The sequence below is a fragment of the Mesoplodon densirostris genome, chromosome 2, assembly GCF_025265405.1.
Source record: "Mesoplodon densirostris isolate mMesDen1 chromosome 2, mMesDen1 primary haplotype, whole genome shotgun sequence".
Lineage (NCBI taxonomy): Eukaryota > Metazoa > Chordata > Mammalia > Artiodactyla > Ziphiidae > Mesoplodon > Mesoplodon densirostris.
This window is the reverse complement of record NC_082662.1, coordinates 73,440,532-73,454,417: the sequence shown is the minus strand read 5'-3', so window position 1 is coordinate 73,454,417 and position 13,886 is coordinate 73,440,532. Positions and strand designations below refer to the sequence as shown.

The window sequence follows — 13,886 nt, the reverse complement described above, 5'->3', positions numbered from 1 at the left end:
AAGCTTACACTTATTCAGCATTTATGTACCAGATGCTATGCTAATCACCATTCATGGATCATCAGATCATCTTATTTAATCCTTACCACAACCCCATGAAGTAGGCACTATGATTATCTTCCTTTTACAAAAGAGAAGACTGAGCCATGGAGGAGGTTAAGCAATTTGTTCAGGTTCACTTGTCCATACTCTTAAATGTCATGATCTTACTTTTCTAGGTAAAAGATTTTCAGAGACTCTGGGAAAGTAGGGCACCCTACAAAGCAATTTGCCCTTATTTTGGAGCATTTAACTGACACTGTTCTGCATAAATCTTTAAAAGAAGAAAAAATGTGGGAACATAAGATACTGAAGCAATAAAAAGTTTCATAAGGAACCGTATGTGGCAAAAGGCTCAAAACTCAAGAATATCCTATAAATGGTAACAGAAAACATGGCAACTCACAATAGACTTATATCATAAATCTAAACCCTACTTTACAGAGCCTGTCCCAGAGTTATCAGGTGCCATATCAAACACACAGATTAAATGACTTAACATTCTACCTACCATTTATTATTTGAGTACAGAGATGTAGAAACGGTGCCAATAATGTTAATAAACATATTTAATAGGTACCCATGAAAATTTCAACAAACACATACAGAATGGTTCAATTTACTATGACAGTATTTACTAAGAACTTGCTAATTATCACCAGCTTTTTCCTGTGTGAAAAGATTTGAAGGACAATACGGGTGGTTACTTCCCTCTTCCAAGTCCCCAAACTCACCCATTATTCACTGAATGAATTCCAGTTAGAGTGAGTCTGTAGCCTGGTAAGGCAAAACTGCAGATTTATTAAATTTACCCTTATTCGATGTCTAAAAACACTGATCATCTTTTAATTAGCATCCATTATCAGTGGGAAGATGTTTTAAGAAATATGTATTCTATGCTAAACACTTCCTAAGTAATAGACCTAAATGGCTCTCTTGATAAAAAATTTCCCTCATGTTGTTTAAGTGTCATACTTCATTATTACTCTAAGACAGATATTCAGAAACTGTCAAAACTCAAGACACAATATTTTTCAATAATGTTTGGGATAGCAAATCTGAAGACAGATTAAGTAAATATATAAATCAATTCAGATAAAGACATAGAAAAGAGTTAATATATGACTGAAATGGGATTTTTCTAAGCCCATTTTATAGAGAAAGAAAGTAAAAGGGGAAAAACAGACCTAGTTCAAGGAAATGGAGCAAATTAACTATGCCAAGATCACAAAAAGCTAAAAATTTAAAGAAAAAAAGAAAGATGTATTTGAAAACATTATCAAGGCCAAGCAATAATATACTTGTGCTGTTAGGAATGAAAGGCTTGGATTTATAAATGGGGAAAAGTATTGAAGCTAATACAGTGTGAAACAGTCCACAATGAAAAATTATCCGTTTTACAGCACAATGTACACTTCAGCTATATACATGGTAGCAAAGCTAGTACATAAGACTTGCTGACAGTGGCTTACTGGTTTGACCTAAATGTATGAGCCACAATAGTTCTGCAATGCCCCATCTACATGCAGTTAGATAACAGCACATATCTTAGATGAGCGAGGCAGGAGTCTCTCTAAAAGCATTTGAAGATAAATTATAAAGAGCACGTGAATAAGAGAATACAATTCAAACATCAGCAAGAAATTTAGGTCAGATAAAACTTTTTACCACTAAGGGTTTAATAAGGGGTCAATACGAATTTTCACTTTCTGAGAATGTTTAAGAATGGTTAACTATTTTGGATAACACAACACAGCTGTAGGAATGCAGTTACCACATATGGCTAAGTTTCTCTTTTTTTTTTTTTTTTTTTTTTTTTTTTTTGCGGTATGCGGGCCTCTCACTGTTGTGGCCTCCCCCGTTGCGGAGCACAGGCTCCGGACGCGCAGGCTCCGGACGCGCAGGCTCAGCGGCCATGGCTCACGGGCCCAGCCGCTCCGTGGCATATGGGATCCTCCCAGACCGGGGCACAAACCCGTATCCCCTGCATCGGCAGGCGGACTCTCAACCACTTGCGCCACCAGGGAGGCCCTAAGTTTCTCATTTTTGAAGCTGGTAACTGCTTTTTCCAAAAAGCATCCAAATTATCAAAGATTCTTTCATCTGAAATGGATCAAGTTATTTACTAGAACATAAGCCACATGTGGAAAATGACATTATTACTCATCTTGTATTTTATGAAGTACTCTGTGACAAGCAGGGAGGCAATGATTCCTTGTTGAGCTGCATCTGTACTCAACTTTAGGTGCTGCCTGATTATGAATTTACATTTTTTAAATTTATTTTCTGGACTTCCCTGGTGGCGCAGTGGTTGAGAGTCCGCCTGCCGATGCAGGGGACACGGGTTCGTGTCCCGGTCTGGGAAGATCCCCCACATGCCGAGGAGCGGCTGGGCCCATAAGCCATGGCCGCTGAGCCTGCGCATCCGGAGCCTGTGCTCCATAACGGGAGAGGCCACAACAGTGAGAGGCTCGCGTACCGCAAAAAAAAAAAAATAAAATAAAATAAAATTATTTTCTTTTTTTTTTTCTAATGGAGGGAAAGAGATTTACTGCCACCCAAGATAAATTTAACAGCTATGAGAGTAATACAGGTTACAAAAATGATTAACACATGTACCTCCACAGTGTCGAATTTTTTCGATTACTGACCTTTTGCCTTTTACAAAGCTATAGAATAAAGGAGAAGCATAGTACTAGCATTTAGAAAAACAACTGAGATATAGGAACCATCCCAAATTGCTAGCCTCAAGAGAAAAAAGATAGTATAAGACTATCAACAAAGATTTTTATGTCCTAACAGATTTCATTGTTGAAAGTTTAACAATGGGACATTGCTACAATTTTAACCCAACAAATTCTAGACATACATGAATTAGAGAAAAAGGGGGCTTATACTGAGTCATATGTCATTATTGCCCTTATGTTAAGAAGAAAAATCACATATTTTTGTATTCTATAACTCAAATTAGAAATTCAGTTACAAAAGGCTTCTGCTTTTGAGGTCCTAACCCTATGACAATATTTAGAACTTAGTAACATTATACCCTAAACTATGTGTGGGTATATGTAATTGTGTTTAAGTGTGTGAATGTATACTGCTTTAACAGAAGAAAAAGATATTAATTTATGTTCCACCTTGTTGAAGAGATTGATTTAGTCACTTCAAAGAACATTCTGGCTCCTACAATTTTGAAGTAACTCAATAATATGAAAATTCTAATTAACTCAGAAAATTTAAATAATTCAGATCTTTAAAACACAAATACTATTGTTCAAATAGAAAAGACATAATAAGTACAAGCTCTATAATAATATATTAAGAGGTCATTCTTCTATCATGAGTATGAGGTAATCTTGTTTTAATGAAATATTCAAAACTTCATTTACCCTCAAAAATTGTTCACTGCAGAACTGAATTAACTTGCTAAACTAAAATATGTTTCCAAAGATTTATAAAGTAATGATCCTCCATAAAGATACCTAAAGAGAACACAAATTTAAAAATGCTAGCGGATTTGTCTTCATAAATCAACACTTGGGATCATTCAGTGCTTAGTCCATGTGTAACAGTTAAAGTCACAGAAATACTGACCTAAAACAGTCACAAATTTATTGGGAAATAAAAATGTGTTATTTCACACAATGATCTAGTAAGATGTTGGATGACTCCTTCTCCTACCCAGAGAGCAGAGGCCAAAACTTCAGAATACTTATGCCTGGCATTGTACATCAAGCCTAGCAATTCTCCTGGGACTTCCTAACAAAAATTTCCTTTAACCACTGGCGCCAAGAAGTTAAAATGTCTGCACATAGATTATAATCAATTCAAAAGTCAGGTAGAAAAAACACACAAAGCTAACAGGTTTGTAGTTGGCATTACATGTTTAGCAATGAAAATCTAAACTGACCAAGGATGCTACAACTTTTTGAAACCAACATTTAAACGAAGAAATTCAGGAAAAGAAAATGGTAAAGTGTACACAGTATGTGACAATTTGAAATGCCACAATATTATCATTTGCCCTTGAACTATGAAAAGGGAAAGAAAATAAATAGGAAAAAAATTAAGAAGTCTTAAAAATAAACTGTTCATAAAAGATATAAGCATTAGCAAGCAAACATTCTTACCTTGGGCAGGATCAGGTGGACCAAACTCCAGAGAATATCGTAAAATGAAGTTATTGTTCCACACGTAGAGTTGGTTATCTCTTGGATTGTAATCCACTGCAGCAATATACTGATACTGGTTGGGGAAGGGAACATCTACATATTCTCCTCGGTTTAATCGGGTATTGTAAATATAATCAATTGCATTCTTGCCTGTTTCACTCTCATTGTCTTGATAAACTGACCTGACCACATAAAGGACTCCACAGATCATAAAAGCATTTGATGCAGCTCGCTTGTCATACACAGTTTCCCACGTTGCTTCAAAGCGAAGAGTGTATGGATTCAGTTGGCTAATAACTATCATTCCATTGTTCTGTTCAGTGGCATAAATGACCCATAAGCCATTTTCATCAACTGCTAGGTCAATATCAGTTTTTCCTCCCCACCTATATGGTGAGGTATCATGATAGTTAGCATAGTTAATTATGGCCTCTCCACTCTTAATTCTAGTCCTCAAGTCAAATTTCACAATATTCCTTGTTCTTTCTTTGTTAAAGAAGACAGCACCATCATATACCACAAATCCAGTACCATCTACTCGATTTGGAAGTTTGTATGTTGTTGTTTGGCGACTGTTTTGGAAATCTTCTAAAGAAGCATATTCTATTAAAGTATCAGTACGATATGGAGTCCAGGGCATGAAATAAATTTTATCTGCAGCCTGAAGAGGGTCCTTGCACCAAGCACCTGCCTTTTGTTCAGCTTCATATATACATGGTGAATCCACAATGGCTTTCAAGGTCCCAGGGCACACAAAAACTAACAGTCACAGAGAAAAAACAAGAATTAAGCAAAGTTAAAAGACTATACAGGCAAACGCAAGTTTTAATGATCATAGATCAAAAGAGAAAAATTCACTCTATTAGCATTCAATTTTACCAGAAATTATATTTAATACAAGTACTACCTTTCTTTCCTCAAGTTACCATAATTGATGTACCAGCATACAAAGCGGCTGGGGTTTATTTTCACAAATACAAACGTAAGTTTAAGATCATTCATGATTGAGCTAACAATTTACATTTTTGCTATGTGTTTTTATCTTATAATTCGGTAATTTATGCTTTAAAACTCTGAGCTTTGTACATAAGGGTGAACAAAGTACTTTTAGACCAAACTTTGGTCTTAAGGAAGACCCTCCCTTCCTTAGCCCACTTATAAGCTCCCAAAAGCAGAACACCAAAATTAAGCAAATAAGACAAACCCAATGTGAAGGCTTATTTAGAACGTCTATGGAACTTAGACTGAAAACAGAAGTGCTTCAATTGAAGGAACATAAATATTCGGAAAATGCAATTAGAAGCAGAGAAAAGTAAATACGAGGAAAGGAGTGATGAAACGACCAGGAGACCCTGTAACCATGGCATGCTATGGAGAGGGTTCTGGAAGCCAGGCAAGATGACACTTTAATAATAAAATATCCAAGGGTATCAGAGAAAGAGATAAAGAGTGAAAAGAAACAGAGAAAGGACAGCTCCCCCTCGCCGACTTCAGAAATTTTACCCCATCACCAGATTTAGCGGTCATATAATTTCACTGTAAACAGTCGACTTCTTTATGAGGTGCATTTATGAGATCCTGCTGATTATATATTACTGTCAGGAGTGTTGTAGGGGAAGGGAAGGGAGAAGGTAACATCCATAAGGCACATAACAGGGAGCTGGGGTTCAAACTGTATACGTTATTTACCTTTTTGCTCCACTTCTATTTTAAGCATTGGAAGAAAAAAAAAGTGCAAGGAAAAAAGAAAAAAGATTAAAATAAATTGACAGTCTAAGACTGAATTCATAATAGATGCTAAATATAAGAAGAATAAGAGCTGCACTACTTTGGATAAAGAGAAACACAACAGGAAAACCTAGCAGGAGAAAAGATACTAAAGTTACATAAAAGAACATGGATCAATCATTTTAGAAGATTAAGGAGGCAATACAAATACGTTGGCATGTTGCTTCACTTAGTGTACCTGAATAAATAATGAAACTCTTCACTAATGCATGGTGTACATACTCTTGCCTTTCCCAAGTCACTCAGCATTCTTATCAAGTTTTACTTTAAATAGGTAGGCTATAGACACAAATGCATGCATAGGTGTATCATCCCCATTTATCTTATCATGCGAACTCATTATTAAGCTGACTAAAATTAGGTAAGCATAACAACAGGGAAATATATTTATAAACATGGCAACTCAATTTTGAAGCTCAGGTCAAAGCTAATGAATACTGATATTGTTACATTTTTCAAAGATACTTATGTAAGAAGAAATATATAATTATGCATCTCAGCACGTTTCAATTTTTTTCTATTAAATTTTCTGTTTCTAGAAAAATCTATCTTAACTATAAAAAATCTGCCTCCTTTTCAGGAATATACAAGCCTCCCCCTTTACCCCAATAGTTATTTTGAACAGTAGGCTAAGGTAGTACCTTTCTTCCCCACTAATAATTAGTAAATTTACTTATTTACATTTATATATACTTTATATTATAAAATTCTTATTAAATTCTCTATATCTCAAACTTGTAATACAAAGTCTATTTAAAAAAAAGTAAGCAAAATACATACAAGGAAAAAGCAAGCACAGTAGGCAAGGAGAAAAAAGGAAGAAAGAATTATGGTTAGCTTATTATGACATTGTCTACCATCATCAATTTACACAAAAGCAAGCTAGCATGCAACAACAATCATACCAAGCATTCAAAGCAGATACCTTGATTCCACAGACCCCATAAAAGGTAAATGCTTTCATAAAACAAACCTGATTAGTAGAGTTATAGGAGAAAAAATTCCTCCCTCCAAGAAGTTTAAAGAAATGGATTATGCAGTTAGGAAGTATGCTATATAAGATTCTTGCTGGTAAATAGTATTCTAATAATTACAAACCATAAAATACTATTTTAGATTTTGTATGTAGGTTTTGAAGTATGTTGCCTGAATTTCATAAAGAGACCAGATTAATGTCTGTGATTCTCCCTCTTCCCTTATTAAAATGCATTAGGGTGTGCTAATACTGTATCTCCAAACTGACTACTCAAAGATACTGTAGTTGCACATTTCATTAAGATGGCTTAGCTTGATTAATTTTTAAAAATTATGTTAATTCATCAAGATTAAATGCTGACCTCCTGAAATACCTTAGGGAGAAACATATCACACAAATATTTTTGCCATAGGAAACCTTCCACATTAAGACACCACCTCCTCCGTCCAACTTGGTCTATTTAACCATTTTCAGGAAACATACTTGCTCTATTAATGCGTAAACCTGACTACATCCAGTAAAAAGGAAATTCAGTGTTACTGATGTGGAACAATTCTTTTTTATAAACCACTGCTCCTAAAATTACTGCTCAGTGAAGAGCAATATTATACCTGCTTAGAATCAATAAAGGAAGGGCATGGTGGGAAAATGAGGATAAAATAAATCATTAGTGTTGAGTCTGCTCAGACTATCTTTATATAGAGCTAGATTCTTTATTTTTAGAAAAGGATGATTATACTGAAATATATCAATTAAATGCAAAGATGGGAATAATACATTTTAAAATATGTTACGCATTTAAAACAGAACGTAAAACAAGTTCAATAAAGGATGTAGAAAATATATTTTGTTTTCCATTAATTGAAAATGGCTGGGTTTTATTATTTAATACATTAAAATGACAGGGCAGTTACTGAGCAAAATATTAAATAGGGATGACTTCATTCAAGATTTAACTTTTATATTTATATTAAAGAAAATAAAATGGATATATATTGTATATAATTTATAATTCTAATGAAAACTGAGAAGTAACATACAAATGTAAAAGTAAAAAAAAATTAAATAAAACTTTTGATTGATGAAGTGCATAAAATATGGATATTCAAAACAAAAGACCTTACATCATGATTTTTATGACAACCCAAAGGATATATATTTGTCAAATCAGCCAAAATTCTCTCAACCGAGAAAAATATAAAAATACAATAAAATTAGTGAAATTAGCATTCTTCATCACAAATATATATTGCAACTTGTCTTAAGAGACTGTATGAATTAATTCATAACAATACATTTACTATGCTATAGAACAAACATAAATACGTGACCCACTAACATCAGTGGAGGACACGGTTATTCAAGACAAGAAATCTACCCAAACAAAATAAAGCCTACATACTCTGTATCTGCAGTGACACACTATTTCATTTTGAATAATCTTATGCTTATTCATTAATAATGATTCAATGAATAGTAAAAGTTTTTTTTTCTCATAAAATAAAACTTAGCTGAATTTATGGTATAACTTTAATAACTTAATGATAATTTGAGATAAGAGGTTACAAAAATTAAAACCAAATCGCACCTGTAGGATACGGAAACTCTGATCTGATTACTCTCCTTTATCCTACAAGATCCTTATGGCTTCTTTTAAACACACATTCATTCACTTACTAATCAAATATATGTGCCTGTCTATAAACATACAAAGTTAAAAAACAACAGCATTTATAATGGACTCTGTTGAGTAAACTTATAAAATTTTCAGAGATCATGGAAAATTTCTAAATTTTTTTTTAATTAAGTGGAAACAGTTTGGGATGGATATGCTCCTGAAGAATTTGCTCTGGATAGAAACTGGCATAAAGCCAGGTGGTAACAGACACATAATAAATGTTATCTGACAGTGACAGTTTTTATCAATTAAGTGTAAAAGGAGTATGCAAACACTACAAAGTACCAAAATACTATTAAAACAAGGGAAAAGTGAAAGCTAGACGCTTAAAATAAAAACAAGAGATGGTTATAAAGGACAGAAGCATAAAGAAACAAAAGGAGAGGATAATGGGGAAAAGAGATTAAGAAGATACACAGTCCTAAATAAGATCAGAACAATCTAAAAAGATCCTTTGCATTAATTTTAATATTAGTGAACATCATGCAATTTATAGTGTGTCACTACTGAACAGTATATAGGAATTGTAATTACTTCTACTCTTTAGCAAGGAGTAGTTTAAAAAAGCCATAGACTTATTTCTGTCTCGTGCAAACATCTAGAAAGATAACAGCAAATTAATTACTGGGTTTTTTTTTTTAAGGACAAAAACTAAAAAGAACAAATACTTCTCTGAGTATTGCTATTTGCAAGTTTATTACACAGTGTACATTACTTCTGGAGAACTGAAAAAGTAAATTTTGAAAGTTAGATGTTCCAGAAGATATCCACATTTTCCTTTCTTAAACAGCGCAAGAAATAACTTAAAAGTCTGAAAATAATATTTTCTTAACACTGTTCTTGATCTATGGACTAGATTACAGGAACTGGCTCCAGAAAGACATAATTCTTGGCAGCTCTGACTGATTCCACTGTTTGGGAATGGATGCTGTATTCCTTTTCTAATTTGAGGACAGAAACCATACTAAATTCAACTGCAAGTGACTTTATGGAACAAAACTTTGGTTAGCTCAAAAGAATACAATGTTCCTCCAGTGGCAAAGGAGAATGATTATGTAAGCCACCAACACTACACACAGGAGAAACGATATAAAGATCAGTGCACTCAGTAGGCTTCCAATCCTTCAAATGGTATAGAAAATACTGAAAACATAAAAAGCCTCCATTTCACAGTAACACAACACAGAGCAGGGATGAAAAGATAATCTGTGTTTGGCCTTTAACTGATACCCCACAAAAAGCCAATTTATCAAAACTGCAGGCAGAGAAGACAGAGACGACAGTGCCTTCACAGGATGTGTAAGTATGTATTACAACCATACTGGGCATAGTATATCTATCTAAAATCAGCTCTTTGGTTTCAGAAATATTGATAGTTTGAATATATGAATCTATCAGAGCTAGTGATCTGGTTTTTGAGCTTCTGGAAAAAGCAATTTCATTATTAGTTTGAGTCCATCTTTTTTTAAGGAGGGAAGTCCTCTAAAGCAAATCATAAAATTGCTGCTAAAGAATTTTAAATTCAAATGCCTGTGAATTAAGGTGGCATGACATGTTTATCCAATTTAAGAAGTAAAGAAGTCAAGAACGAAACCAAATTACCTGATGAAAATTAAGTAATATACTTAATCTTTTTAATTGTCTAAAATGTTTTTTTCCTGTTGAAAATACAGAATCCAATTCATAAGTATGAATTCTGAGATTAGGAGGAAAACTACACAGAATTACAGAATTAGCTGAAGCCTACTTACGAAGTTTCCAACTGAATTTTAAATATTCCTCTAAAGGATAATAACTAAAAATGGATGTTGCAAATTAAAAATATGTGCAAGGCTTTGTTACATTTGTTTTACTTAGCATTAAGATTTAGTCACTGAATCTGGTAAAGGAATACTCTCTTAAGGACAAGGGACAAAAAGGAAAGCACTTGCCTCAGTTACTGCAATGGTAGCTTTCACCAGGCATTAAAGTTACCACAACAGCAGGTAGCCATTCAAGTAGCTCACGATTAAAACCGAAGTCAATTCCTTCTTTAGAAAACTGTGAGCCAAACCAATTTGTCAGCAACTGGTATTGGGCAAAAGTACAGATTTCTATCTGCCCTATTGAATAGCTAATTCAAGTTTGTTTTCTGGAAAAACACTAGCCTTAAAAGCCAAACACTTAAGAACACAGACAGACACTTGGCCAGCATCACACTATGGCTTCCTTCCACATTTCATGAAACTAATTGGAGGCCCGAGTCTGTTAGTGCTCTGCATGCATAATAGTTTTGTAGGCCATAAACATATGCTTCTTTCACATGTGTCCTCTTTCAGCATCAACGAGGAATGATTTAGAAAGTGAAAAATACAAGCTTCATACTTACTGTAAGGGACACATTCATATTGGACCTCAAGATATTTGTATGTTCCAGGACATGGATCAGGAAATACATCTGACCCAGTAACTACTATACACTGTGTTCGATTGTTGCACCTGGAAAACAAAACAAATCAAACTTGTGTAACAATAATGTATTTGTTTATTTTTACTAAAGAAATATAATAGAGAACCGATCCATATTTTCTTCAAGCAACTAGTACCATAAATTTAAAAATTCAACTGATATTAGGTTGCTGTAAAGAGTTACAAAAGTCCTATTTTCTTTATGTTGTAATATTTCTGTATCATGGGTCACACTGAATTTTAACTGGAAATAAAAAGAAAATCACTAACAGTTCTCTCTTCTTTTAGTATACATTTTAATTGGAATTTTTGACATGTTCAACATGTACTAAAAAAAAGAAACTTACCTGAATACTCACCATATTTAAGAATTAAAATTTACTTTAAAATGGTACTGAACAAGAATGGAACTGAACAAAACAGAGTCATAAACTGAATAGCTTGAAACTAAATTTTGACAACATACTGAAACAAAGGAAGAGCCAGGTTTTAAGCTTATCCTCTAAATCCCGTTTTGCGTTAAGCGTTCTATTACAGGTACTTATACACTCTTGAATACCAGATACCAAGCTAATTGATCACACCTTCCGTGCTATGGCCTGCATAAATGACAGAATGAATTTAAAGCATTTAGCATAGTGTGTGGTACATAATACTGAGTGTCTAAGCATTGTGTTACACTTACTATTTTCATAGAGCAATATGCTTATACTATCAACATGATATGACTATGAATTAGGTTTTTCTAAATTAGTACTCCCTGAAATACAACACTAAAAAGAATGTCACTAACATGATGCCTAGAATGTCCTATTTATTCCTATTGGAAGTATTTTCTTATTTTTGTGTTGTCGTTAATTCATTGTCATTGAGATTATTAGAATTAAGCTAGAATTCCAGGCAAGATGATATTTATTTGAGTTCTATGAATTTGTCCAAATGATCCTGTTATAAGCTATATAAAGGCAAGAACCATTTCCTTTATATTTAACTTGATTACAACCCAATGGAATGTAATATTTTCAGGGTTATTATTGTATTTTCTGCTAGTATATAAATTAGGAAGACAAAGCAAGCAGAGTAAGAGCATTTTAACGAAATTTACTTGATAATTTGAATACCAGACATTCTATAGTACATTAAATAACTAGACTATAGCATGGCAAATAAAGAATGAAAAAGTAGCCCCATTTTTAGCACAACTAATTCACGGAGGGTGGAAGGAGAACTGTGTTAGAGAGGGGTAGGTATGTAAGTCATGCACCTTAGAGCCACTTCAACTCAAACCAGGTTGATTCTTCCCTGTTGAGCAGCAAGACCTGAAAACTTCTACAGGACCAAACAGGTAAATTTTATAGGTCAAGGTATAATAAATGAACTTCAAATGGACATTTTAAATATTAAATAAATTATAACTAAAATTGTACAAATATTAAACTAATAACTTTTATCATAATCCGTAATACCTTATGCCATATTTTTTAAACATACCATATAAAATAATTTTCAAAAGCACAGATAATGTAAACAATGCAGTGTCACATTCTTATGCAACATCACGTTTTACTCCCCTTATTCCGTATTTCTCTTAAATGGGTTCAATCATTTATAAAAATTTGCCAATGGTTCTCCATTTAGTGTAAATGAATTATTTTAACATGAATAGTGGAACAAATTTTATATCCTAAAATTTTAAACAGCAAATGGATTTAAGATTTCTCAGCAGACCAACATCTATTGTTTGAACTAATGTTTTATTTTCTTCTTATATTTTACAGTAACAAGAGTTCATTGCTTCTTTTTAAAGTTTCTTGATCTCAGGAATTCTCAACTACTAACCTGGTCCCCATCAAAAATTAAAAACTTTAATTTCCTTGCTTGTACTTATTCATACCTACAAAGATCGTCCCTTTATCTCACCCTCACACTTCTCAGAAACAAAGAAATCTAAACTCCTATGAGTTAGATATCCCTTTCATACACTCCTTCTATATATATTTTATAGCCACTAACGAAGCTCTGCCATGTTGTAAATGGTTTTAATATTTATTCAAAATGTATTCATGGTAGAAATCCCATAAAACAACAATTCCACTCGTGAGTAAACTTTTCATATACTTCATCACCCTTCCCTTCCCATTGGAGCCTCCCTCCCCACCAAACCAGGAACAGGTGAGAGAGAAAGGGGACTGTACTCAGGGTTGAAACAGATCAAGAGCACGAAGGACTTTGGACCAAGGTGAAGAAGGAAGTTGCTCAAAGGATTTGGAAATTTATATCGTTTTTTCAAAACTAAAGAACATACAGATGATTTTCCAGGTTTCTTCCCACTGTAAGAATAAATATGACTTTAAAATGGGATTTGAAATGTCTTTTAGTCAATGTCACAGTATATTGGCAGGAAGTATACAAGGGATAAGTAGTCCTGTTTTCATTATATTTTGTTTAAAAGAAGACAAACACCATAAAATGAAAAATAACTGCTCATATTTACTTTTTCTGAACAACTCTGCATTAGTCACCTGACCACAATTACAAGTTCAAATTAATGTCAAAAGCAATTATAATAATTTATATCAACCATGTAATTTTTAAAATTTCTTTTAATAATCACATTGTACAATGCATTCACTCTAAGACAGCATAAAGTATTAATTTTAGGTCTGTGTGCTTAAGTAAAATTGAAGGTAAAGAAACTTAATGGAGTTCCTGCAAATACAATTATATAGATTTCTAGAATTCATGGTCTCTCAAGATGTCAAAAAGGTTCATTTTATATATCAGA

General features: G+C 33.4%; 1 protein-coding gene across 10 annotated transcripts in view; it reads right to left on the bottom strand.

The window, feature by feature from the left end:
- ADGRL2 (adhesion G protein-coupled receptor L2) overlaps positions 1 to 13,886 on the bottom strand; it is a 181,181-nt gene that overhangs the window by 43,137 nt on the left and 124,158 nt on the right. For all 10 annotated transcript variants that reach the window (XM_060090017.1, XM_060090008.1, XM_060090014.1 and 7 more), the window contains 2 exons: positions 11,022 to 11,131; positions 4,170 to 4,970 (listed from right to left, as the gene is read on the bottom strand). In XM_060090017.1, the coding sequence (XP_059946000.1) occupies positions 4,170 to 4,970; positions 11,022 to 11,131 (911 nt within the window). The remainder of the gene's footprint in view (positions 1 to 4,169; positions 4,971 to 11,021; positions 11,132 to 13,886) is intronic.